The 27228-nt window shown below is 38.3% G+C and overlaps 4 protein-coding genes and 1 non-coding gene across 7 annotated transcripts; 3 read left to right on the top strand and 2 right to left on the bottom strand.

Annotated features, from left to right (window-relative positions):
• Positions 1–74, top strand: TRNAN-GUU (transfer RNA asparagine (anticodon GUU)). The gene has a single exon. It is a non-coding gene; the product is annotated as a tRNA-Asn (tRNA).
• Positions 75–9808: 9734 nt separating this feature from the next.
• Positions 9809–16323, top strand: LOC126609413 (uncharacterized). The gene is made up of 4 exons (XM_050277358.1): positions 9809–10575; positions 12228–12463; positions 12688–13504; positions 13892–16323. Exons 2-4 carry the CDS (start codon positions 12230–12232, stop codon positions 16030–16032), a joined length of 3192 nt encoding a protein of 1063 aa, XP_050133315.1. The 5' UTR covers positions 9809–10575; positions 12228–12229; the 3' UTR covers positions 16033–16323.
• A 1610-nt stretch (positions 16324–17933) lies between these two features.
• LOC126609415 (pentatricopeptide repeat-containing protein At2g03380, mitochondrial-like) lies at positions 17934–20568 on the top strand. Its single transcript, XM_050277361.1, has one exon. It carries the CDS (start codon positions 17980–17982, stop codon positions 20125–20127), a length of 2148 nt encoding a protein of 715 aa, XP_050133318.1. The 5' UTR covers positions 17934–17979; the 3' UTR covers positions 20128–20568.
• On the bottom strand, positions 20516–23399 carry LOC126609414 (putative pentatricopeptide repeat-containing protein At1g69350, mitochondrial). The gene has a single exon (XM_050277359.1). It carries the CDS (start codon positions 23167–23169, stop codon positions 20827–20829), a length of 2343 nt encoding a protein of 780 aa, XP_050133316.1. The 5' UTR covers positions 23170–23399; the 3' UTR covers positions 20516–20826.
• Positions 23400–23914: 515 nt separating this feature from the next.
• Positions 23915–27228, bottom strand: LOC126609417 (clp protease adapter protein ClpF, chloroplastic-like). 3 transcript variants are annotated; one of them, XM_050277367.1, is made up of 10 exons: positions 27006–27228; positions 26713–26767; positions 26198–26619; positions 26027–26086; positions 25491–25585; positions 25151–25323; positions 24740–24852; positions 24448–24547; positions 24298–24338; positions 23915–24157 (listed from the first exon to the last, which is right to left on the bottom strand). In XM_050277367.1, exons 3-10 carry the CDS (start codon positions 26528–26530, stop codon positions 24002–24004), a joined length of 1071 nt encoding a protein of 356 aa, XP_050133324.1. In that variant the 5' UTR covers positions 26531–26619; positions 26713–26767; positions 27006–27228; the 3' UTR covers positions 23915–24001. The 3 variants fall into 3 exon arrangements, with proteins under 3 accessions (XP_050133324.1, XP_050133323.1, XP_050133325.1); XM_050277366.1 differs by lacking the exon at positions 26713–26767 and having other exon boundaries at positions 27006–27227; XM_050277368.1 differs by lacking the exon at positions 26713–26767 and having other exon boundaries at positions 24448–24493; positions 27006–27225.

Here is a 27228-nt window from a genome sequence, read left to right as displayed (position 1 = left end):
GCTGGAATAGCTCAGCTGGTTAGAGCGTGTGGCTGTTAACCACAAGGTCGGAGGTTCGAACCCTCCTTCTAGCGGTTTTTATTTTATAATTTCTAAAATTTCCAAAATGCCTTATGCTAGGTAGGGATGAGGCTTACATGATCCACTTATTTGGGCGATGTGGGATCTTACAATTCACCCTCTTAGGGGCCCGACGTCCTCGTCGGCATACTTCCGACCATGGATTGGCTCTGATACCAAATTGTCACATCCCGATCCAGGGTCCACCACATCCTGGGCCTGCACCGTTGTAACACGATATTGTCCGCTTTGGGCTCCGACCACGCCTTCACGGTTTTGTTTTTGGGAACTCACACGAGAACTTCTCAGTGGGTCACCCATCCTAGGATTGCTCTCGCGTGAACTCGCTTAACTTCGGAGTTCTGATGGAATCCGAAGCTAGTGAGCTCTCAAAATGCCTCATGTTAGGTAGGGATAAGAATATACATATAAGGCTTACATGATCAACTCCCCTGGACGATGTGGGATCTTACAATCCACCCCTCTTAGGGGTCCGACCTCCTCGTCGACACACTTTCGACCAGGGATTTCTCAAAATGTGACTCTATATAGACTCTCTGTCACTTCACAACTTAACGTTAATTTCAGTGCCAATATTATGAAATATTGCACAAAAAATATGAGTTGATAGGGATTCCACTAAAACTGTTTTATTAATAGGTAGTATAGATAAGCCAATGATTTACATAGTGCACCAAACCGAAGATTAAATGCTAAATTAAATTGAGTTTAATGACTTATGTGGCCACCACAGTAAAATTCCAACATCATTATCCTGCTGCCACTAAAACAGTGGTTGGTTGTCCCTGGAACCTTAACTCACCGTTCAAGGGTATCAAATCCTGTACCTAACAGTTACCTCTTTTGACTATATTAAAACAGACTTGACCTCTTATACCTAAGGAGATGTATCTATATTAAAGAGGTGGAAGAGTACGAGTGGGTTAAGCCTCACAATGAGTTAACAATAATATGGACGAGAATCGAACCTAGACCTTTCACTTACAATTGAAAAGACTATTAGACCATAGGACTAAGTGACTTCTCAAATTGATATTAACTATATGCATTTGTTGAAATAATGTTAGGATTTGTCGTGAATAATCGTAAGGGCAAAATAGAAGTGAAAATCCTTGTTTGTAATAAAATAAACACTAAACAAGAGTACATTTTTTGATAGAGCAACGATTGCGGGCAGTTTGGTTAGGTTACTCTCACAATAACTTAAGTGAGATTCGATGAATATCGAAATATTGTGAGATTAATTCCTCTATAAGAAATTTTGACAATCTGACCGATTAGCGGTTATCATAACCAAACTTTATTTATGAATAAAATCGTATTTTCAGTTTACATTTTTTATGGTAAATATTAAAGGGTTTTTTAGCCAAAATGGTTCCTAAGGTTTAAAATCGATAGAACTAGTATCTGAGTTTGTCCACCATCAATTACTTTAGTTTTTCAATATAAAAAAACTTCCTTAAATAAGATAAAATTGCCAAAATACCTCCAATTTTTGTCAAATTATTTTGCCTATTATTTATTAATTAAGGGTGTTTTGTCATTTTGATCCTTATTTAATAGAGAATTTTCACAACATGCTCAAAGTAATCTACGATGAACAAACTCAAAAACTATTTTTATCAATTTTAAATTTTAAAGATCAAAATAACGATTTATGTCAACATAAAAGAAAGAAGCAATTTGATTAAAAAGCCAAAACTATATACCTGAGAGAGGTGAAAGTGATTTTACTCATCAGGCTACCTTAAAGGGACAATTATGGCAAATGATAGGGCAATGGTTTTTGACCAACTTTCTTGAAAAAGCCGGTGGAAAAAGGAAAGCAGATGCTTTGCTCACATATAATCAGATTCTCGGGAGTTGTGAGAGGGGGACACAGAGAGAGAATTCGAGATGATGACGATGTGGGCGAGATGCCGTGATTGTGGGGATCCATCAGGGGCATATTGGTCAACTCGCTAAGACAGGGGCGTTCCCGTTATTTTTGTTGAAAGCGAGGGGCGCTTTCTCCGGATGCTATTCGGTTGGGAAGCCCAAGAATCGTGGACACAGATCGACATAGGGATTTGAGAGAGAGAGAGAGAGAGAGAGAGAGAGAGAGCTAGGGAGGAGGAGGAGGAGAGAGAAAGTTTTTTAAAGTTTGGGATTTAAATGGAATTTCACGCCGCAAGCTGTCGGACGCACGAAAGACATGTACGGACAACGTTGGAATCTCAGAATTGTCCCTAAAGTATTCCAGCACTTGCTTAAGAATCCCGGTTAATGACAGTTTTACCCTTCATTTAATGGGTATTTACACCGGAGAATTTTTTGTTGGATTTTTTCTTTCCTACAAATAAAATGTTGGATTTGTTTGTTTTCTTTATATACAATCCATGATAGTTGTAGGTTTGGAATATCGACATTGTATATATAAATAATAAAATGGTAAATTGAGGTTTTCAGCGGGTAGTTTTGTAATATTTTTACATTGTTGCCATCAACCAAGAACGTACGTTATTCATCATTTAAATTGTTAATAAGAATGAGGGCACATTCGACATTTTGTTACTAACTTGAGGAGCTTTCTTAATGATTGTAGGGTAAATATTTCTCCCATTAAGTTGGTGGACAAAAAATTATAGACATGTAAACTTAACTACATGGTTAATTATTCTCTAACACAGGTGGTTTTACGTATAATAGATGAGTAATGCTCGTTAGACATAAAAACTGATCATGAGGTTGAATACCTCTATGATACATGTAGGTTTCTCGTAAACATAGTAACTATATTATTGAATACCTTTATAATACATGTGGGTCTTATTGCAATTGTGAACAGTCTTTATTTAAGAGGTGAACAACAATGTGGTCGTTTAAAATGTCAACTTACAATGATTAAATTATATGAAAAATTTGTAACTCAAATGTTTAAGAGAATTATTTTACGCACATGAAATCCTATGTTCGATTATTCTATCCTCACGTAACTTAAATATAACGAAATAATATATAATTTCCACATCCTTTGTATTTAGTAGATTCACATGCTTCACATTATTTCTTGTTCGAGAAAAAATATGTGCAAATGGGGCACATATGTATGTGCCCATTAAACTATAGGTCCACAAAACAACAATTTGATAAACAATCAAAGTCTGGTGACCTCAAATATGGTAGCATTTAATTCCTCTCAAAACATAATTTGTATTTTGTTTTTCAATTAGGCCACGGCCCTATTTCGAGGTTGTTACAATTTTTTATTTTTTTAAAATAAGGATAGCTATTGAAATTGCAATAATTGACATACCTAATTTGTGGATGACCACCGTTTGTGCAAAAACAAATCTCACCTACTCGTTTAATTTTGGTTTACAAATCAATTTCCATCAAGGATTCTTTCGCAGTCTGAAAACGCTGAAATTCCATTACTTGTCTAGTGGCGTATCCAGTAAATATCATTGAGGGGTCACTAAGAATATTGTGTGTTGCACGTCAAATTTTTTGGACGAAATAATATGCAAATTGGCATTTCATTGAGTTTTGGTAGGTCTGAGGTCATTTGCCAACTCATTTTGCACGCATGTCAACAGCTTCCGAGCGAGCATGTCGATTGATGTTGATATCTTTTGAGCGGTCATGTTGTTAGATGCGAACGTATGTCGAGTAAGCCTATAAAAAAATGCCTATATAAATGCATACAAAGGCATGAGTCTAGCAGCTACCTTGCCCAGTGCCCATAAAGATAATTCCTCGAGCATTTGGCAGACAACGTTTAAAGACATCTGAGATTTTCAAAGAGTATCACCCAACGCTTTGATGGAGAACTTCTAAGCTTTGGGATCAGTTGACCCACCTTGCCCCAAGGTGGATCCGCCCCTGATTTTGCCATATGAAACCCTAATAAGACTTGTTCATTTGATATTTTTGGCCAACCTATTCTTGCTGCAGGCTTTACCTTTCTCAAAGCTGGGATTCTGTTTCAAATCCTTTTCCGTTTCCATGCGCATGCATCAAATTGTGAGATACCAAATTGGGGAAATGATTTTCTGGATTTCTTTTCTCTTGTTTTGCACATTCTTGTTTATTTTTGTCTATTAAATTTATTTAATTTGTAAAATGTAAAGATAAAACACTAAACTTAAGTGTGCAAAAATTACGGAAACTTCAAGCCCTATATAAGTTTGATGAGGTTTTTTTTATTCGAGAAAGAGAAAAATTCAACTAGTAAAAAGAAACAAGCTTGAATTACACAGGTGCTGGATTGCTCTAATGATTAGAGTCTTTCTCTTCGATATATTGTTCTCCAAGTTGTGACTCTCCTCTCTCTTTAGCATATCTTAGAATAACATCATTGCTTGTAACCAAAACAAGCTTGAGTTACAATTTTCCTAGTTGAAATATATACTATTTTTAATGAAAATAATAAATTATTGAGTAAATTGTAGTTATGGTCCCTTAATTTTAACTCAATTGGAGCAATAATCCATCAACTAAAAATTCATTACCGTTGGTCCCTCAACTCATCAAAACGTGTAGTTATGATTCCTCAACTAAAAATCCATTACCATTGGTCCCTCAACTTTAATTCAACTGGATAAATGATCCCTTAACTTAAATCAAATTGTAGCAATGATCCTTTCAACATAACTCGTTTTGACAAAAATTTTGACGTAGTTGACGAAAATGACCATAATTACACACTTTGATGAGTTGAGGGACCCTAATTATATAAATGGTTATTTTAACATAACTTATTTTCACAAAATTTTGACGAAATTGATGAAAATGACTATAGCTACACATTTTGATAAGTTGAGGGATCAATGGTAATAGATTTTTAGTTGATGGACCATTGCTACAAATCTCTCTAAGTTATTAAGATTAAATTTGGCAGGATCTTCTTGAAAATGGTAAAGTTTGGTAGGAATTTTATGGACTCTGTTGCTAATCTTTGTTTTATATACAAACATAGTGCCCCTTAATTTGCAAAAGTAAACTTCTGTGCAATTTAATTTCTGAGAGAATGAACTTATCCTTAATTCCCTACAGTCATGTCACGGTTGTGGTTTGCCTTATCAATCCAGAAATTGAACAAGTAAATTACGTCTTGTTGTTTTCGTCTTTAAAAGGTGTTACGAAAAATCAATAGCATGACCCCACAAATTAACTTGGTTCCGAAAGCTGACCCGCAACTAACCCAACTCGACTCATTAGAGTTTAGCTCCGACAACGAAGATATGTGCGATACGGATTTAGAGTTCAATTTCTTTCAATGTACTTAATATGTGAACATAAAAGGTGCTCGAGATTCTAAATAAATTACAATGAATAAACATCGCAACATGAGAGATAAGAAGTATTTCATTCCAATTATGAGAGACGTCAAGATTAAGAGCAAGTACACCGCCAAAGATTGATGAGTGGTAGGAGTCAATAAACAGCTGTGCGGGTTTAGTGAAGTCAAGTTTTTGGGTAATTCTGTGATCCCAAATGTGTGGAAAGTGATGGGTATGTGTTGTGCCAACTTAAAACGAGATAAAGATAAAAGACTTGACTACTTGAAAACAACATTCCTAAAGGAATATAAGTAAAACCTTTCTAATTAGGAGTGAGCACTTGGAACCAAATACCGAGACCGAAATACAGACCGAACCACAATTCAGCCACCAAAATCGTACTTTTTAGCAATTGTCATTGGCATACATAAAGTAATTATTTTGTACCAAGTCCCTGTTCTATTAACCGTGTAGTTGAAACTAATTGAAGGTGTGGGGTTGCTATTCAAGGGAATAAATTAAAACAGAGTTGGCTTTTGCAACTGTTTCAGAAAATGGTACAGAAAAGTAGATCTGAAGAATTCATTACATAACAAATTGGGATTCCATCAATTTACCTCACAAAATAAATGGACATAAATCCTCTCCAGATTTCACTATTTGAAGTTAAGAACACGTAATTCGAACTACTCAAATTGAATATGATGGTCTTCATTAACTTATTTTGTTGATTCACCTTCCACACACTAAGAATTTCGATATTTCTTTCATACAAACCAAAAACCCGAACAAATTAACTAGTTTTTAACTAATTTCAACAATTTTTTTTTTCGGTTCAGCGGAGCCTCTCACCAAATTACCCATCAAATGATAATAAAATTAGCATTACTTGACCAAAAATCAAACATTTTAATATAAAACGCTTGAGTCAATCAAAATTTGTGGGACCTCATGCACCATAAACCGTTGTGGGGACCTTAACATCTTGTTTGCCAAATCTTCCACTAGTTGGAAAGCCACACACATTTTCCATGAAAGTGACCACGGGGGAAATAACGTTGGGAAAAGGACCACAGTTTAGGTCTAACGTTGGGAAAAAGATGGAAAAATATCTACGTTGATTAAATAAGTACTTAACTGGCACCCAGTTATTCGCTGTGCTTAATTAATTGCATTTTGGCATGAATGAATTTTTCATTGTGATCGAAATACAAATGGTACACCATGTATTTTTACAGAAGTAGTGAAATTTTTTATATTTTAAGTTATTAACTTTTTAAAACACATATCTCATCATTTATATAGTGACACGTGATATACCATTCAGTGTACCGGTCACACTGAAAAATCTTTCGTTGGCATGGTAGGTTGGATGGAATTGAGAGTTTGTTTATAGTTAGGGTAGAAGAGTGGGTTAAGCTTTACACTGGGCTAGTCATAATAATGTGGTTCGAATTCACCTTTAACGAGAATTGAATTTAAAACCTCTCATCTACAACTAATTTCTAAAACATGTGCTCTTCGTGTGCTTCATAAGTTTTCTCACTTGTATGGGTTGAAAATTTAAGTGCCCGTTTGGTATTTAGCTCAAAATATTTAATCAATTTTCAAAATAACTTAAAAGAACTCCTCTTTAAAAGTTTACTTTTTATTTTATTTTATTTTTTAATCCAAAAATTTGTTTGGTATTGAACTCGTAAACTGTTTTAAATCTTAAACTTACTCGTAAACTGTTTTAAATCTTAAACTTAGGTAAGTCCTAGTCTGGTTTTATCGTAATGGTCGGGCAAGTAGGTTAGAATCTCATTGGCAACTACATTCCCCACTTCTTCCCTCACCATTATAGCACCATCCAACGCCGGCATTCCCTTAATCTTTCCGCGTAGAAATAACTAAGTGGAGCTACGGTAAAGTCGAATTGGTCGCATCGAACACAGGTCGACAGTGAACCCGAACTGATGCCCGACGGAACGCAGGACTTGATCGATGCTGGTAGCGAAGATCACGAAAAGAGAAATGAGTTTTTATAAAATAGGCAAACCAAACAAGAATTTGAGTTTGAAACTCACAACTTGTTTTTAAGTTATAAAAAAGTATGATTGGATCGAATGTGGAACATGCTCTAACATATCAAATGAAAAGGACGAAAAGAAAACATGAAACAAATACCTTACTTGTTTATAAGGTTATTTCTTAACCTACGAAGAAATTCGAACTCAAATATATTTAGAGAGCGCTCATTTTCAACTAAAGTGGCTTCAGTTACGTATGCTGCTTATTTCATTATCCTTTGACTATAAAAGTTGTCATTTGTTCAAACTTATAAAAGGGTTTAACTATATATTTAAAGTAAATTGCTTGAATATTTTTGGGTGAATTAATCAAAACCACTAGTGTGTTATGAGGTACAGAAAATTCTGCATTTAAAAAAAAAAAGGTTTATATAATATATACTACTGAGAAAGAGGATTGAAAAGGAAGTTTGACTCAATGAGTATGCACGAGAAAAGGTTTTCATGTCAGCTAAAGACAATTAGAAGTGGTAGATCAAATACAACTAAATAATATATTTAAAAAAAATATATACGTAATTTCTATCTTGATCTTAAATTAATTTTCTAACATTAAAAAAAGGGGTTTTTAGATCTAGGTCCAAAAATATAGATGGTTTTTAGGAGTAAGTCCAGTTATCTAATTACATGTTTTTACTTCTTTTATACTCATTTTATATTTTTTAAAAATATTAAAAATCTTCTAATATTATGCATTTTTCAACTCCAAAAAATCTAATTAATAACAAAAAAAAAAACTAATATACTAACATAAATTATCTACAAAACATTCTACCTTAACTCAAGTAACAAATATATGAATGTATATTATACCTGTAAGCAAGATATGAAACCTAAGTAAAAGGTAGGAAAAAAACATAATATACCTACAAGTAAGACACATTAATATGTGACACGTTGATTATAAAAAAGAATATGTCATATAGATACATAAAAATAATTAATCTGTGATATAGGTTGCTTATAAAAATTAAAAATAAAATCTATAAATGAGGTTTAAAGCAGGTGGAAGAACAAGAAATAACAAAAATAAATAAATAAAAAGAAATAATCAAAGAGATAATTAGGAAGAAATTTGATTTTTATAATAAATCTTATCATTGAATAGATAATTATTGATAATAAAATAATTAAATTTAAAGAATTGGACTTATTTTAATAAATTGGACTATTCCTACTATTGGCTAAAAAAATTAAACTTATATCAAGTTTTCCCTAAAAAAAAATAAAGCAGACTTTATAGTGCCAAGTTGACTAAAACAAATGTGCTCTCTTGTAAAACCTGAATCCCGATTACGATTTCCTCTCCTTGCCTTTAGGTTGCTGCAACTTGGTTTTGATTTTTTGACCAGATTTGCCCTAGGGTTTTGGACAACTCAACCTCCATATCTCTGTCACTTGAGCTAGGCACCATGTTTAGTTTATGTCCAAAACTGGTATCCACCAGATGCATTGTTTGCTTTGCCTACACCCATCCACTTATGCCTTTTTTGGGATTGTTAGGTGTGGTTCCCATTTTTGCTGGTTTTGTTTGATAGACGTTTCTATATATATACATATATATATTCTCTGCTAGCTCTAACACTGGATAAGACCCGAGTAAAGTTGAGAGAGACTAAAATATGTTATTGTTCAATGTGCTTTACAGATGACGTGATTATGTGAGTTTCCTCATTTTCAATTAAGTACTAGTTTTGACATTATGGATTAGAATTACAGGAATTTTCAAACGTCATTTTCGGACAGAGTGAGTTTTCAAACTATATCATTGAGATAGTAACTGACAAATATTTAGTAAATTAAGATTTGCTAACCAAATTAATGGATGCATTTACAAACTTTTTATTTCGCGAATAATACATTTAAGGCAAATTAATTTATGAAAATCTAGTATAACCAACCGCAGATTAATGTCACCTGAGTAATTAGTTTGGTAAAACGAAAAATCATGATTAATTAGCTTGTAATAAAGTGATTAACTCTCCTAATTGACCTGGCACACGCATCGTGAGATTTAAGATTTAGCTCAAAAAAAGCCACGTGGCACAGGCTCCTACATTATCTGCTTTTATAAGGAGGTACACAGTTTCCGAGCGTTCTTTCAAATGACAGATACACACACACTCGCTAGTACAAGAAAAACAGAGGATCGGCCAATCACTGCCAAACAGCAGAAGCATCGAGAATCCCATTTCCGTAAATAAAGTATACCCAGAAGGGCATTTGTTTCCTGTCCCTAAAGCCTTAGGAAACCGCATCCTTGCCACAGTACCAGGGGGACCCACATTTTGTCTGCTGGGATTAACCGATTAATCACTGATTAAAATGGAAAATTGCAGTGCTTTTTGTGCTAATTAGTAATTAATCAGTCTTTCTTTTTTTAACAAACCTGGGCTCGGAAAGCTGCTTTGGTGTGCCTGTGCCCCCTGCTGTTGCAGCAATGCAGGCGTTGCATATATAAATGCATAATATATATATATATATATATATATATGTATATGTATATTTTATCTGATATGCAGTCTAAAAAGACTTGTTTAATATTATTTTTTGATATCTGTACCAAAAGCAAGGAAGGTGGAGAGAATCTAGAAATGCCCATTTCTTTTCATTTTCTGAAAAACCCATAAATAAATTATTGGGTTATAAATGTTAATGGAGAGAAAAATAAATAGAGAGAGAGAGTGAGAGAGAAGTGAAGAAAAAGCAGAGAATAAAAAGAGACCGGATGTTGACAAATTTCGTGTCACTGTTCTTAGAAGGTCGTTTGTTTGTGTGAAGATTTCTTATCTGGGATCTCTCTCTCTAAAAAATAGAAGTCTTTCTCTCTCTAAAGTTCTGTGCTTTTCTTTTTTAATTTTTTTGTTAGAGAGAGAGAGGGTGAGGGAGATAGAGATGGAGAGAGAGAGTGGCCCATCAGATCGAAATCTCCTTTTTTTTTAACCTGATGACGATCTAAGCTTCCTGAATGGTGTTTGCAAAAGCACCCACTTTGCTGTTTATTTGTATAATTTCAGATATACAGTTTTAGTTTTCAGCTGCTTTGCTGTTTTTTCATAGCGTGAATTTTCCACCATGTGAAAGCTTCTGCTGAATGATTCAATCTGCTGGGGATGATGCTTTGAGGAGGAGAGGTGAAAACAGGATGTGGGTCTGAGGTAAAATTCTTATATTTTTTTCTGGGTAGATTGAATTTTCTGAATTCAGATAGTTATTTTTTTGTGGTGATTTGGTGAATTGGGTATTCAAATTGACCATCACGTTCGGGTAATTTGTTGGGTTTTATGGCTTGAATGTTTGGGTTTATGGGTTTGTGCATTTGTTTCCTCATTGCAAATTGTCGACTTTACAAAAAAGTTTTCAGGTTCTTTTCTTTGTTGATTGGTTTGTTGGAAAATTAGATTGTGTGTGTGTGTGTGTGTCTGGGTAATTTTAGACTTAGTTACTGTGGATGCTGGGTTTCTGTAGTCTGCAATTTTTCGAGATCTGTGTAGTTAACTTTTATTGCAAAGTTCAATTCTCGATCATAATATTTCTGAATGTTCCAGTAAGTTGGGCTTTTCCCCTCAAATTTCGCTCTGTATTGGTGATACTGTGAAAGCATGTCTCTATTTATTGCTTATTTTCTTTCAGCTTTTTTGGCCTTTTCGGTTCTGCTTCGAATTGCATTAGTTAAAGATACCTCTTTTGTTTTCTCAAAGCTTGCATTCATTAGGCTTGAGATCGAAGGGAATGGTAAATTTAGTTTCAATTGTTGTTGGTTCATTGAGGTTTCTATTGGTGGGTTGACTCCGCTTTGGTTGCATCGATACCCATTAAATGCAATGGTTTCCCAGTTCGAATATAGATGACATCCACTGATTTGGAAATCATATTAAGTGTTCACTTCTGTGTGTCTTTTGTAAATTGAATGGTTTGGTATATCTTTCAATTAAGCTGTAATGTCTGCTACTTGAGGTTGTGAAACACTTTGTGCATATGCTGTTTTGGCTCAATTCCTTTAGTTGTCGCTGGTTTCCCTTGTATACGACAAATGTGGATTCCTGCTCTTTTATCAGCATTATGTTTTTTCTGGTCGAATAGCAGCAGCGCGTTGGATTTTGTTCGAGAGATCATGCAGAATTTTCAGCTGAAGTGCATTAATATTCGTTGTTGAGGCTTTCAAGCGTGCAAAATTTTCTATATTTGGATGAATTATAAATAGACTTCGGATAGTAGCATTTATCATATTTGAGGCACCGTCAAGTTTTCAACTATAGTGTACAGGACTCGAGAGTGTCTGGAGGTCTTTTTGTGTAGCAATCACTTGCATTACTCTGACAGTTCTCGGTGAAGATGGAATTCATGTAATTTGATTGAAGAAACATTAGTTTCTTAATTTAGCCATAGTGAAAGCAAACCATGTTGCACCGTTGGCCCTTGCCCTGATTTGTGCATGAGAATTTCCTCATCTTTGTGTTCCTAGTTTGTACCAACTTAAGCGGTTAGCACTGTTGTCATTCCCTTCATCTCACCTTATTTCAGGGTGGGGTGGGAACATGGATGATTTAATAGTTCTTATGAGTTAAATCTAAGCATCTTTCTTATTCAGGCTAGTGTGTCATATTGCACGGAAGATTTTTGTTTCCTATATATAACTGAAACCATTTCCCTCTCCGGTCATATGGAGAGCCGGCATGAGTAGTTCTGCTAAATAGGATTCTTTAACATGTACTTGATATCATTTTCCTTCTGTTGTCCATCAGTTTCCCTGTTTGGTATGCCCTTAATTTTGACACTGAAATGTTTCTTTATTGTTTTCCTTTTCCAGGAATGGGAACAAAAATGCAGTGTAAAAGCTACATGCCCGGGTATTACTCAATGAGGGATCTTAATGAGGATCCAAACAATTTTAGCTGGCCCTTATATTACGGAGATAAAACCTTATCAAATAGGCAGTATTGCAATGGTTTCTTGCCGAGGGCCATGACTGATGCTTTTCCACGGTATGATAAGGATGTAGTCAAGCAGACCATGCTTGAGCACGAGGCCATATTTAAGGATCAGGTACTTACTAACCTTCTTATCATACAATATTTCTCAAACCTTGACAAATTCTTCGTGATTCTATCTGTTGGATATCTTTGTATATTTATTGAATTCTATATTTGGAGGACCTTAATTTGGTGTATTGACTGTTTGAACCCACATGTAGAGCCTTGTTTGCTAATGTATTATTGTACTCGATATAGTAGGAACTTGAACATTTATGGGATTTTCATGTCTTCCAGGTGATTGAACTTCACCGGCTGTACAGAATTCAAAGGGACTTGATGGATGAAATAAAACGGAAAGAACTACATAGAAACCATATACCCATGGAGACATCATTGTTGTCAAGTCCCTTAGCATCTCAAATTACATCTGAAGATGCTCGGAAATGGCATGATTCCAGCTTTCCTTTGGTAAACTCTGTTAATGCTGGACCATCGATTCCAGGTGTTGAAGGTACCCATTCTCCATCTAGTGCCGTGAAAGGAAACAACCAAAAAATTGGTTTGTTTCCATACCAAAATGGGATTAGTTCGAAAGTTGTTGAGGTGATGGAGTCAAGACCCACAAAAGTGAGGAAAAAAATGTTTGATCTTCAACTTCCAGCTGATGTGTACGTTGATTCTGATGAAGGGGAGCAGTTCACTGATGAGAAAGCTTCTGGCACTCCTACTTGTCAGCCGAATAAAAATTGTAAAACCACACTTGGGGGTGGTGCAAAGCTCTTTTTCTGCGAAGGTGCGAAGACAGATTGCAAAGGACATGTTTCAAGATCTGATACATGTTCGAGGAGCACAAATGGTTTGGCTGACTTGAATGAGCCTATTCAAATTGAAGAAACAAATGCTTCAGAATACGCTGATCCTCTGGGCCATGACTCTTATCATGGAAAGATTCAGGGACCCGATCAGGCAGCTAATTCTAGGTTGCAGCTTTTAGGTTTGCCGAAGGAAATATCACTCAACCCTCATCATCTCAGTGATAAGGTTATCCCGAACAAGATATATTTGGAGAACGAAAGTGGAAAAGGGTGGTTTTCCCATGTTCTTGAAGCAGGTATACATGAAATTTGATTAAACTCTAAGTTAGTCCTTTTTGACATCTGCATTTCCTTTTATTTTAGTATTCGTATGTGCAGTTATTGTAGATTCTAGATTGTTTGAAAGAAATTTAATCAAAATTATAAATACGAATGTATTAGAAAAAAAACAAGTTTAACAGAAATATAAAAGATGAAATAAAGGATTAATCAAACAACTTATATTAGTCTTCAGAGCTGTGGGATCATCTCATTCTTTCACAATTGACCATGCACGTATTTGGTGAATCTTTAGGCACCTGTTAAGGGCTATGTTGCCATTCGGCTAGGCTTTAGAATGCAGAATTTCTTGTTATAGATTTCTTCCATTATAAAAATTAATATCAGCTCTCATTGTATTACAGGGCAAAGTAAAAGCTGCCTTAAAACTGTTTCCCAATGTCTCCAAACAGAAAGGTTGCCGATAGCGTCCCATCCAATGCAAGTTTCTATTAACAATGTTCACGAAACCGCTTTCTATCTGACTGATAAAAGCAAGGTGGACTTGTGGAGAGAGAGGACAGTTTGTGGTGCGGAGAATTCGGATAGAAGTCATGAAATTTCCAATAATAAGCATCAGAATATTTTTGTGACTTCTCATATGCCCAGTCCATATCATCACATTCTTCCTTCCTCGGATGTGGCCAGGTCATGGACTCACTCGGTTTCATCTTGGGAAAAGCCAGGCAGTGGCGTAAGCCAAAAGCCAATATCAGCTCTAACTCACCCGTGTTTTCCTTCATCTGCTACCTTGAGCAAGAGTTCCCAGTCATCAGTTCAGAGCAATGGGATCTTTGGAGATAGGTGGTATCTTAACAGCAATTCTAGTTCTAACCATGGTTCTGGAAGTGAAGTACCATACCAAAATGGTTTTCACCATGGTTCATCTTCAGGGTCTAAGGAACTAGTTTGCTTCCCATCTCTCAGCTGCGACTATCAGAGCAGCAGTAACGATCACAACGGAGGCCCTGAGCAGTTGAGGAGTCAGGGTTCAGCGACACACTACAAGGGTTCAAATTGCAAGGATGTGAAGTTTGCAAAGGAAGTAAACTTAAATGTAGTGCTTTCAAAAAGCTCATCGGATGAAGAAATGCCCCAGCAACGTCTTAGGATCGTAGGGGGGGAACAAAAGCATGAGGACCATCTTGCAGCTTTGCCGTGGCTAAGAGCCAAGCCTGCTTCTAAGAATGAGTTTGCCAATGTAGGCAGAGTTTCAAAGACTGATATGCAGGATTTAAATCAAATTTTTGCTGAGGACATAAAATCAGTTCCTTGCGAGAATGATGTTGAGGCCAGAAGGACTGAACTAGGCGACAGCCCGTGCAAGAGAAAACTTCTTGGGTTTCCTATTTTTGTTCAGTCCCATAACACTAAGAACGAGTCTTATTCTGTTACCTCCCCGTCTGTGGAAAATAACAAGAGAAATGGAGGACTGGATATCAACTTGCCTTGCGATCCTTCAGCTCCTGACTTGGCCACAAAGAATGTAGAAGAAATCGTAGTTGTAGAAGAGAGAATAGATACGAAGGTTGCAAGTTTCAGACATGTCATCGATTTGAACTCGTGTGTCAGTGATGATGAAGAATCTTTGAAACCTTCTGCTCCAACCACCAGTGTGAAGATCACAGTAGACATAGATTTGGAAGCCCCAATTGTACCCGGGGCTGATGATGGTGTCATTCTTGTGGAAGCATCTGCTGAAAAGCAGAAAGCAATGCCTTTAGCATCGCCACAACACCCAGCTGAACCTCCTCAAGGGGAACTTGTGAGAGTAGCAGCGGAGGCAATAGTTGCCATCTCATCATCTGGTCCCTACAATCATACTGATGAATCCTCTTGCAGTCCACCGGAAGCTTCTTCAATCGACCCCCTTCTGTGGTTTGTGGAGATAGCTTCCACTTGTGGGAATGATCTTGAGAGCAAGTTTGACATCGTTGTGAGAGGCAAAGATGGTGATGATGATGATGAATCTTTATCAGACGCGTTTGATTACTTTGAATTCGTGACTTTGAAACTGAGAGAGACCAAGGAAGAAGATTACATGCCTAAGCCTCTGGTTCCAGAAAACTTGAACCTGGAAGACACCGGAAACACATTACTACCAAATCCTCCCAGAAGAGGCCAGTCAAGGAGAGGGAGGCAGCGGAGGGACTTCCAAAGGGATATCCTTCCCGGTCTTGCTTCCTTGTCAAGGCACGAGGTGACAGAAGATCTCCAGACATTTGGAGGATTAATGCGGGCAATGGGCCATTCATGGCAGACGGGACTAACCAGGAGAAACTCAACAAGAAACGGTTGTGGTAGGGGCAGGCGACGAGCAGTGGTGAATCCCTCTCCCCCTGTGGAAACTATCCCAGCTTGCAGTCCACTGGTACAGCAGCTTAATAATACAGAAATGGGACTGGAAGATAGAAGCCTAACCGGTTGGGGTAAGACGACCAGAAGGCCTCGTAGGCAAAGATGCGCGGCAGGTAATAATCTCCCATCATCCGTTCCTTTAACCTAAACAATGGGAAGAAGGTCTTAACTTATTGATTGAGTTTCCATAGAGAAAAATTAGGGTGGTGGTTTCTGTGGCTGCAGGGGTTTGAGGTTGCCATGGGGATTGACTGCCCTCTGTACATTTCTTAGCCCAAAGTTTGGGTTGGTTTGATTTTTCTGTCTTTGGGTGGTACCATCTTTGTATTTTTCATAAATAATGTTGCATAAATTTATTCCCGGATAGATACCACTCCTCTCTTTTATTTGCTCATACATTGCTTCTCTTCTGGGAATTTAGATGTGATTTTATCATTTATTTCAGATGTAAATATTCTTCTTCTGATTTATGTTTATTCAACCGATCCAAACTTCGAAGTTGGAAGGAGATTCGAAGTAGGGTGCAGAGGCGGGAACACATTTTTACTAGCCAACTTGGCTACACTCAGGTCTACAATATGTTTCCTAGATTGACCCCGAGTTCTTTTTTTTCTTTATACAACGATATAAACGGATGAGGTTTGAACAAAGTCACACAACGAGCCAACAATAATCTTTAGCATCAAATTCGCTTTTCATGAAAGTTGAACTTAAAACTTATCGCTTACGAGAGTAAAGAAGAATACTACAAAATTGTAATGTTAGTGGGAACGGAAATTTGATATTTGATTCGTTTTGGTTATGTTGTTGCCACATGAGCACGTAAAACAAGAGACCAAGTTTACACGTAGCCACATGATGTGCCTTGTTTGTTTGCGAACCAGGAAAGCGATTATAGTTCATTGTCTAACTTTTTGCAGAAATTAGTGAAGGTTTTGGCCAAACATGTCCCACCAATAAGCTTCCTTTAATTTCCAATTTGCATTGACAAAGCTAAGATTAACAAATTAAAATATTATGGACCCAAAAGCATGAAAAATGAAGGACAAAAGAGGACCAACCAACAAGCTCTAATTGGAATTTGCCGTGGTCGACGCAATCTCTGCCAACCTATTACTTTACCTAACCTCCACCTTCTCGTATCTTCTTCCTTTTATTAGTAAAAAAGTTGATCAAAACTTTCGTAGTGCTGTACGATCACATTATTTATAAAATAAATTAAATAAATACCAGACTTGTCGCGTGTTTTTGGCTTAATTGATCTTACGCAACCTATTCGGTGGGAGATTATGACATTAATCAAAGATTTTGATATTTAATATATTTATTCACAACGAATAGAAGATTGACATTAATTGATAGTAAAAAGTTATATTCTTTTTTACTGGTAAATGAGAAATTTTATGTTTGAATCTTGTTGATGGCGAGTTTAAACCAATTTACTCTCCCGCTCTTTAATGTAAATATATAGTTGTATTTGAAAAAACTTATTATTCGTGAATAGAAAAGTTCTCTTATCACCAAACAATGCAAGAGAAGCAAACGCACGACTTGAAGCAGACCCTCTCTCTATCTAAACACATATACATATTCATGCATATGTAAGGAGAGAGAGACACACACACACTATGCAACGCATGCATGACTTCCTAAAATCCAACCCAGGATTTTGATGAAATTAAAGGATAGATGTCCTATTCTTGCTTTGTTTTTTGGAAGGGGATCATCTCCGGATCCCTTTCCACCTAATCCACTTAATTCCGGATCCGGACTGTTGAAATTTGATCCAACGGTTACAATTATTATCACTTTTCAAAGGGCTCTCTGTTTGTAGCCGTTAGATCAAATTTCAATGATCCGGATCCCGGACTATGTGGAAAGGATCCTCTCCGGATCCCTTTCCTTGTTTTTTAACCAAAAAATAAAAATAACAAAAATAAAACAGACCTTAAGCTTCAGAACTGGCCCATAATATTTGGGCCGACCAATATCTCAAGGCCCATAATGTAACTCAAAAGTCAAAACCGCCATAAAATCAACAGCTTTTCAAAAACTGAAAAATTTTCCGACAAAATTAAAAACAAAAGGAAATTTGATGCGGACGGCGGTGAAGAAATTCGTCTCCCCCTTACATCTGCAAATACCCAAAACGCCCTTACGTCAGGGTCGGACTCTGACGCATGCCATCTACCAATCACCACCGTCGGAGCCACCCGACCTTTCTCAAACCATAGCGTCGACGCACGCGGTGTTTTCGAACCCGTGTTTTAATCTTCTCGTTTTGTGCAGGAACATCGATTCCCTGAAGAAAGTCCACAGCTTGCTCGTCCTCCACGGCCTCGCCGACGGTCTCCTTTGCCGAACAAAATTGATCAGTTTATATGGGTCATTTGGGTACATCAAGTGTGCCCGGTATCTGTTCGATAAAATGCCAAGCCCAGATTTTTACTCGTGGAAAGTGATGCTGAGGTGGTACTTTATGCACAATTTGTATGAAGAGGTTATAGGGTTTTATAATCGTATGAGAGTGTGCGTAAGAGAGCATGACAACGTTGTTTTCTCGATTGTGTTGAAGGCGTGTAGTGAGTTGCGAGATTTTGATGAAGGGAGGAAGGTGCACTGCCGGATTGTTAAGGTGGCGAGTCCTGATAGTTTCGTATTGACGGGTTTGGTGGATTTGTATGCGAAGTGTGGATGGATTGAGTGTTCTCGGGCGGTTTTTGAAGGGATTGTTGATAGAAATGTGGTTTGTTGGACTTCAATGATAGTTGGGTATGTGCAAAATGATTGTCCGGAAGATGGGCTGGTCTTGTTTAATAGGATGAGAGAGGGGTTGGTTGAAGGGAATCAGTTCACGTTAGGAAGCGTACTTACGGCGTGTACAAAGTTAAGATCTTTGCATCAAGGAAAGTGGATTCATGGACATTTGATTAAGAATGGTATTGAACTTAACTCTTTTCTGGTGACATCCCTTCTGGACTTGTATGTCAAGTGCGGGGACATTGGAGATGCTCGTTCCATATTTGATGAGTTTTGTGGGAGGACCGATCTTGTTTCATGGACAGCAATGATTGTAGGGTACACTCAATGTGGGTATCCCGACGAGGCTTTGGAGTTGTTTACGGATAGGAAATGGGTTGGTCTCTTGCCCAATTCCATAACTACTGCAAGTGTGCTTTCGTCTTGTGCACAGTCAGATAATTTGAGTTTGGGAAGGTCAATCCATGGTCTTGGGATAAAACTTGGGTTGGAGGAGCCTACTGTGAGAAATGCTCTGGTGGACATGTATGCAAAATGCCATATGATTGGTGATGCTCGTTATATCTTTGAAACAATCTCCGACAAGAATGTGATTGCTTGGAATTCAATTATTTCCGGGTATTCCCAAAACGGGTCTGCACATGAAGCCCTCCAACTGTTTCATCAAATGAGATCAGAATCATTCTCACATGATGCGTTCACATTGGCAAGTGTCCTCTCAGCTTGCGCTTCCCTTGGTTTTCTTCCAGTTGGTTCATCGCTTCATGCTCACTCCATAAAGGATGGCCTATTAACTGCAAATATCTATGTTGGCACTGCACTTTTAAACTTCTACGCCAAGTGCGGGGATGCTGAATCTGCTCGTCTAGTTTTTGATGCAATGGGAGAGAAGAGCACTATAACATGGAGTGCAATGATTGGCGGTTATGGAATTCAGGGTGACAGTACAGGTTCCGTTGCACTTTTCAGTGATATGTTGAAGAATCATCTGGTGCCCAACGAAGTAATCTTCACGACCTTATTGTCAGCTTGTAGCCATACGGGAATGATTGCAGAAGGGTGGAGGTATTTCAATTCACTCTGCAAGGACTATAACTTCAAGCCCTCAATGAAGCATTACGCGTGTATGGTCGATCTATTGGCTCGTGCTGGTAAACTTGAAGAGGCCCTGGAATTCATTGAGAGAATGCCGATTCAGCCAGATGTTAGTTTGTTTGGGGCTTTTCTCCACGGATGCGGACTCTATTCGAGGTTTGATCTTGGCGGAGTGGCGATAAGAAGAATGCTAGAGCTGCATCCTGGTGAAGCTTGCTATTATGTGCTAATGTGTAACCTTTATGCTTCAGATGGTCGATGGAGCCAGGTTAATCAGGTTAGAGAGCTAATGAAGCAGAGAGGATTGAGCAAGTCCCTTGCATATAGCCAAGTAGAGATGGATATCAGAAATCACATTGCACCTGTTAGGTTGGCATGTGTTGCTTAGGATATAAAGAGTCGATTTTCGAGTGAGGAGATGTAGCAATGCCAGGCGTCAAATTGCAGGGGTGCCCTGTTGATTACCGGTTCTTGCACAGGAACTGCATCCAAGATCTGGATGAATGGATGCAAAATTTGAAGCCCCAAGAGTAAGGCACTTTCTGCAACTTCAGCATACTGTTGGTCTGAAGGTAACGTTCTCGGGCATGCTTCTTCAAAAGCTAATGAAGAAACATGGCATTCTGTACGGCTATCCTGGATGACTTAACAGCATTCGATTAACAGATCATCCATGACGATCGTTGATGCAAGACTTGAAAGGCACAATGTTCAAGGCGGCATGCGGGTTGAGTGAACAGGTTTGTACTTGGATGTGAATAGTGGTGCACCAGAAATGAAAGAAATAATGGGAAAATTCAAAATTAATCGAATGTTTGTGTTACTATTATTGTCATTTGACAGAATAAATTAGTAAAATTACAACCCTTTGGGTGTTGAGCTCCAAAAATACAATGAACAAACTCAAATCTCTTACCTGCCTGTGATTTTAGTCTTTAGACACACTTCAAGAACGAGTAGCACGCACAAGGCAGGCGTTCCTTAGAAATTCAAGTGCCAATTCTGAATGATCTGCCGGCTTCACACTCCTACTTGTATATAATTCTAACAGTGTCAGGATTCAACATATCAAATTCTACGTTATCCCTTATTCACGAGCGAGAGACTGAAATTTTTCCAAGAAACTGTAAACCTCCTTCATTTGGGGAAGAGGGGTATCTCCAGCTCCAAATCTGTGAACTTGCTTATCAAGCTCAATTATACTGTATCCGGGGACCTTCCTTAGACCGATACCTTTCATCATTAGTCTCACATTTCCAAATTCATCCCAGTTCCCCCCTTCAGCGTATATGTTAGAAAATAAGGTATAGTATCCAGTGTCATCTGTGCTGATATCTAAAACGTCTCTTTTAATGCTTTCGATCATGTCCATCCTCTGGTGGATTCGACATCCATTAAGCAAAGCGCCCCATATGCTGGCATCTACAGGGGTTGGCATTGATTTGATAATCTCATATGCTCCGTTGAGATCACCAGCTCGACTTAGAAGGTCAACTATACAAGCAAAATGTTCAGCAGTGGGCTCAACGCCGAAATCCCTCATTGATCTGAAATAGAACCTTCCCTTTTCGACAGCTCCTGCGTGACTGCAAGCTGAAAGAATATTCATGAAAATGATCTCATTTGGTTGCACTCCTGTTTCCACCATATGATCAAAGAGTGATGTGGCAGCATTAATCCGGCCATGCATACCATACCCAGCAATCATGACACTCCATGACACAACGCTTCTTTCTTCCATCATATCGAAGACTCCCTGAGCTGACCGCAGGTCACCACACTTGGCATACATGTCAGTTAGAGCTGTATCAGTAAACAAATCTTTCCTGATGCCCAAGGTTATGAGCTTGTGGTGAACCCATTTCCCCTTTTCCAGATAACCTAATTCAGAACAAGCTTGGATAATACTTAATATAGTGACTTCATTGATCTCATGACAGTTCAAGTACATTTCATCAAAAAGACTGATCGCCATGACAGGGTTACCATTTTGAGAAAATCCGGAAATCATAGCATTCCATGTTACGAGACCAAGGTGTTTAATCTTGTCGAATATCATGTATGCTGAATCTACAAACCCACATTTTGAGTACATGTCAATCAGTGAATTCAACACAAATTCATCCAAATAGCCTCTTTTGATTATATGACCATGTATCTGATGTCCAAGCTCTAAAGACCCGACCTTTCCACACGCCGAGAGAGCACTTGACATGCTGAATGAATCTGGCATTAGTCCATGGGTCTGCATCTGCACAAAGAGTACCAATGCTTCTCTCAACAAACCTTTCTGACAATGGCCTGAAATGATTGTGTTCCATGAAACAACATTTCTCCCTCCAATTGTATTAATAACTTTCTGGCAATAGCTTAGTCCCCCAATTTCAGAGTACAATTCGAACAACGCAGATCCTAAAAAATCAAGGTCAGGGTCTACACCATTCCTAATAGCAAAGCAATGAACAGAACTCCCTTCTCTGTGCAAGCCTAACCTAATACAGGACCGCAGAACACACATCAAGGTTACCGAATTCGGTTCCACCTTAGACTCTTGCATCTCAACAAAAGCGTCCAGCGCTTCCAAAAAAGAACCAGTTTGATTGTAGCAGGATATCATTGCGGTCCAAGATGCAGTGTCCCAATGAGTAACACTACGAAAGATCGTTTTTGCACTTTGCAAGTCACCACATTTACTGTACATTGAAATGAGAGAATTATCCAAAGACCCATCAGTCTTAATTCCCCTTCTAACAACATGGCCATGTACTGACCTTGCTTCTCTCAACAATGCCAACTCCCCACAAGCCTCAGCCACACAAAGCATTGTAACCGAATCCAGTTCAACACCTTCAAAAACCATCCAACGGAACATATCCAACCCTTCACTTGCTTCCCCATTCTCCACGGAGCACGAAATAATCGAACTCCACGACACCACATCCCTCACCGGCATTGCGTCAAACACCTTCCGGGCATCACCTAAGCTACCCAGTTCTCCATACAAACCAAGCAACGAGGTCTCGACCACCGCATCGGAGTCAAACCCAGATTTGATTATCCTCCCATGGACCTTCCCGCCAACACCCAGATCACCAAACCCCGAACAAGCTCTCAAAACAGAAGGAAATATAAACCTGTTCATGCAGTTTTCGCGGTGCAACATTTCGTGATAGAGAAGAATCGCTTCTTGGAAGCAGTGATTCCACACGAAGCACTTCATGAGCACGCCGCACATGAAAGAATCTGGGTTAGGAAAGGTTTTGAAGACGTGGGTGGAAGATTGGAGGGAACCCATTTGGGCGTAGGATTCTATGAGCTTGGTGGAGGCCTGTGGGTCTCTGTGGAGACCCGAGACAACGAGGTGGGCGTGGAGTTGGGCGAGTGTTCGTGGGACGGTGCAGGACCTGAACAATGGCATGTACAGGGTCATGGCCAAGCAATGACATGGGAGATGGATGAGTCAAGGACGAAAAGTGAGATTCTGCGTGTGTCTGTGTCTGTGTCTCTCTCTCTCTGTCACTGAACTTTTGGGTCAGAGAGTGGCGGCAAAACTCGGCAAAAGATTTAAGTCCATGCAGCTAGCTCGAGATGGGAACGGATCCCACGAGTCAAATCACACGGACTGTTGAATTTTGATCAAATGGTTACAATTATTATAACTCGTAAAGAGGCTTTGTTTGTAATCATTAAAGAATCAAAATCCAACAACCTGTGTGATTTGCGCAGAAGGCTTAGCCTCCTAAGCACAGGAGGGGATCCGTTCCCGTTCACTTTCGTCCGTGTGATTTGCTAGATATGCTTAACATGCCCATCTATGTGATTTGCTCAGAAGGCTTCACCTCCTAAGCTCAGGAGGGGATCCGTTCCCGTTCACTTTCGTCCGTGTGATTTGCTAGACATGCTTAACAAGCCCGTATTTCGTTTCTAACATTGGTCCAATCCGGCCAAATAGTGCTCCTGAATGCAATAAAGGAGCACTAACTGTGATTTATGTACAGCTTATTGTGCATTTTGTACCCCAACTACTATTTTTGATAAAGAGTTTGTATCCGTTCCCGTTCTAATTGTGCAGATTCCTCAGTTTAAATTCAAATGTTAAAAGTAGCACTATAAAAATTATGACAAACCGCCGTCGTATAAGGCAGAATAAAATTTCAGACAAACAGATACGAGACTTGTTTAGATAAAGAAGAAAATAATATATTGATGGGCAGTACGTGAATCAGCGTCTTATAATACAAGGGTCTGTTGCCGGGATTTCACTAAGCATCTCTTCCTTCCCCCTCGTCTTGAGGATCGTAGGGGATTTCATGTCGTGGCCGATTGTACTTCTCTCGCAATTGCTTGATGGGGATGAAATCTCCAGCTGCATCCATCCCATAGAATAGAAAGGAAATGTAGGGATGATCAAATTGATCCTGCACAAGGTTAACGAACAACGAAACAGACTGGATTGATAGGGAAACTTTTTATGTTCCTTGAGGACAAATACAGCTCAACACGAGGAAACAAAACATCAGTGATGAAACGAAACAAAAAGAGGGAGACTTCTACTTACCAAGTCGGGTTCTTCAGGGGCTAACAGATTCTCCTCAGAAACTGCAAAAAAGACAGGCGGATTAAGTGCCTAAAATGCAGATTTATAGATAATGCGAGAGCAGAAGACTTAAATCTGAGAAGGAATTGGGTCAAAAAGTTCGGGTATTACCATATGCCACCAGAAGGTTGGGGTCCGCATGTACATCAACCAAAATCTGAGGAAAGATGATGTAGATATCATTCAAAATCATATTGCATTGCATGCAATGCTTGCTCACCCGCACAGCGGTAGTATGATAGAAACAGGGATGGAATCAAAGCAATCAATCAGAAACAAACCATGCATCGTGTGCCATATCATTACTGTTGTTATTACTGATATTCCAATGCATTTTAATAGATCGTATCAGAAGCATATGTGGAGTGCATAGTCATGAAGGGCTTTAAAATAGGTTTCAAACCTGATAAAATGGCTGATTAGAACCGCGTCTCAACTTTTCAACCTGTGCAGTTTCCATCCATGTACTTGATTCAGAACACACCGGATCCATCCCACAAACCACGGCGCGATAGCCTGATAAAGTAACATAAGATTTGTATAACAGAAGAAAGCACGAAAGAAAATGAAACAATGAAACACATAAAATCCAGTTTTACTTTTTCAAGCTGCTACTTGTTAAACAGATTCTTCAAGGTTTTTGTAGTGAATTTCATTGAAATTGCTCCAGATTTATAAAATACAAGTACCCAAATATGCACCCAACATGACTAACACAATCGAGAAGCATACTTTTTCAGACTGCTGGACACCACAGCTTACATAAAAAATAATTTGGAAGACAAATCTCAGCAAAAAAATACGGAATACATACCAAAAATTTTATGCCTCACTCTCTGTCCCAAACGAAATGAATAATTTGCATTTTCATGTGCTAAAGCTTTGGCGGATGCAGCCAGTGACTCTGCCTCCAGTTTAGAAATTGTATCTCGTAGCTTGGCTGCCACTGCATAATTCTCACTCTCAATTGCTTTCTGCAGGTCTGCACTGTAAGGAAAGACAAAGAAGCAGTATACTTTAATGAATAGTTGACCGCATATGCCAAAATCTTCGAAGGGTCAAAAGGAAATAGAAAGAAGAAACATATAAATTCCACCATTTGTACTGAATTAAACTCTTAATTAGATAGAATATGGAAAATTTTGGGGAATTACCGTAAGCGAATGATACTTATCGCCTTATCTTGAGCTTCACTCTTTGGGGACGAACCCCTTTTTGCCTCCTGCTGCTTAATAACCTCAGCTTCAACCTTCCAAGAAGAACACTTATTAGGAAAGCCGCAACTATTTCTTTCTCCGTTCACCAGGAAGCTTACACATATTGATATGGGACACACCAAAAGATTACATCCCAACAGTCCTTTTCAAAGACCAAAAAAGCGGCTACCATAAATCCTGTTTACAGCACTTTTTGGTTTTTGTAATGTTACTAAACTTTAAAAGTAATCCAAAGTTTCGTCATTGGGTTCATAGAAAAGCTAGGAACACCAAACCTGCATTAACAATTGCTACTGTTTCTCAAGATATTCCTAAGAAAGTCTACAGAAGATTAAACGGCCTTCCTTCATATTCTTTACCTTTTGTAATTTGAAGCTCAAAATTTGTTAGATTAAAAGAAAAAAAATGAAATTCTAAGCAAGCCTTGCCCACCTGGTTAGCATATCACTTATAATCGGGATGAGAGATCTAACCTCAGTCAGCTTGTTTCTTAGTTGTTGTGCAACATCATACTGTTCCGTGTTCAAAGCATACTGCCAATGCATCCCAAGAATCAAATGCTTGTTAGACTAACAAAATTGAGAGAAATCCACACTAGTTAAACCTAATACGAAATGAAAGCTATAAGAGAAGAACCATCGAACCTGTACTCGTGTTGCCAGGTCCAGCTGAAAAAAGAATATCAAAATATCTTCATTAGCACTCTCGCTCTGCTCCGAGCTTGCATTCAACCCCTGATCACCCCCTTTAAACAGCCAACCAGCTTCCACCCTCATATTCCTTTGTCTTACCACATCGGTGTTACCTCTTAAGAATAAGCTTTGACGGCACAGATGCCAGATACCACACCTTTCGACACCAGTACTTATCCGGGTTTTGCTCATTAGTTTGAAATGCCTCCTCCACGAAGGCATTGATCCACATACCCCACCATTGCAAGACGCAGTCAGAGCACTCAGTGACAGACCTTGCTCCATTTTGTTCTACTGATCAAACTCGATACCCTTCACAGGATACTACGCTTCCTCAGTTGTTCTTCCACACTTGTGTATAGAAATATCAGCATCTATACATATACAGTAAGTCCACATTACATTTCAATTCATGCAGATATCCATTTTTGAAACATGCAACCAAAACAAAAACACAAAATACGAACCGGGTCCCGGGTCCCGGAAACCCCACTTCAACAAAAATCATTCAAGCAAACATTCCTGATATGTACAAAAACAAGTGCAAGATATCAACTTCCAGGTGTGAAAAAATGGAAAAGTAAAATAATCACATAAACCCAGTGGAAATTCACATAAACCCAGTTGAAAACTCGAATCAAAATCCCATCTTTCTAAATTATCCCATTAAATAATCATTAATTGTGTTCTAAATTTTAGCGGAGCAATCCTATTCCAATAATCAAACAAAATAGATTAGCCTGAGTATTTATTTGCTCACCGGAGAGTGGCCGGAGAAAGCAGAGAAGAAGCAAACTCCGGCGGCCTGGTTTTTGGGTTCGCCTTCGTCTTCAAGATTTTTATGAGAATTAATTTGCAGAAAATGTAGAAAATAGTGTGTGGAACCGGAACGGTTTCAAGCTGAGTTGCACTGGGATTTATCGGGTGCGCCGTGGATTAGGATATTGACTGTGTTTCTCTGGAAAGTAATCTGACAAGTGTAA

This window comes from Malus sylvestris, chromosome 16 (assembly GCF_916048215.2).
Source record: "Malus sylvestris chromosome 16, drMalSylv7.2, whole genome shotgun sequence".
NCBI classification, from domain to species: domain Eukaryota; kingdom Viridiplantae; phylum Streptophyta; class Magnoliopsida; order Rosales; family Rosaceae; genus Malus; species Malus sylvestris.
The sequence above is the reverse complement of the archived record's forward strand: the minus strand, read 5'-3'. Positions and strand labels throughout refer to the sequence as shown.

Coding starts and splice junctions, on each gene's coding strand:
- LOC126609413 (XM_050277358.1), top strand. CDS start 12,230: ATGGGAACAAAAATGCAGTGTAAAAGCTACATGCCCGGGTATTACTCA. Junction 12,464..12,687: donor AGGCCATATTTAAGGATCAG/GTACTTACTAAC, acceptor CATGTCTTCCAG/GTGATTGAACTTCACCGGCT. Junction 13,505..13,891: donor TTCCCATGTTCTTGAAGCAG/GTATACATGAAA, acceptor ATTGTATTACAG/GGCAAAGTAAAAGCTGCCTT.
- LOC126609415 (XM_050277361.1), top strand. CDS start 17,980: ATGCGGACGGCGGTGAAGAAATTCGTCTCCCCCTTACATCTGCAAATA.
- LOC126609414 (XM_050277359.1), bottom strand. CDS start 23,169: ATGACCCTGTACATGCCATTGTTCAGGTCCTGCACCGTCCCACGAACA.
- LOC126609417 (XM_050277367.1), bottom strand. CDS start 26,530: ATGGAGCAAGGTCTGTCACTGAGTGCTCTGACTGCGTCTTGCAATGGT. Junction 24,853..25,150: donor AGTGAGGCATAAAATTTTTG/GTATGTATTCCG, acceptor TTACTTTATCAG/GCTATCGCGCCGTGGTTTGT. Junction 24,158..24,297: donor CCCCTGAAGAACCCGACTTG/GTAAGTAGAAGT, acceptor AACCTTGTGCAG/GATCAATTTGATCATCCCTA.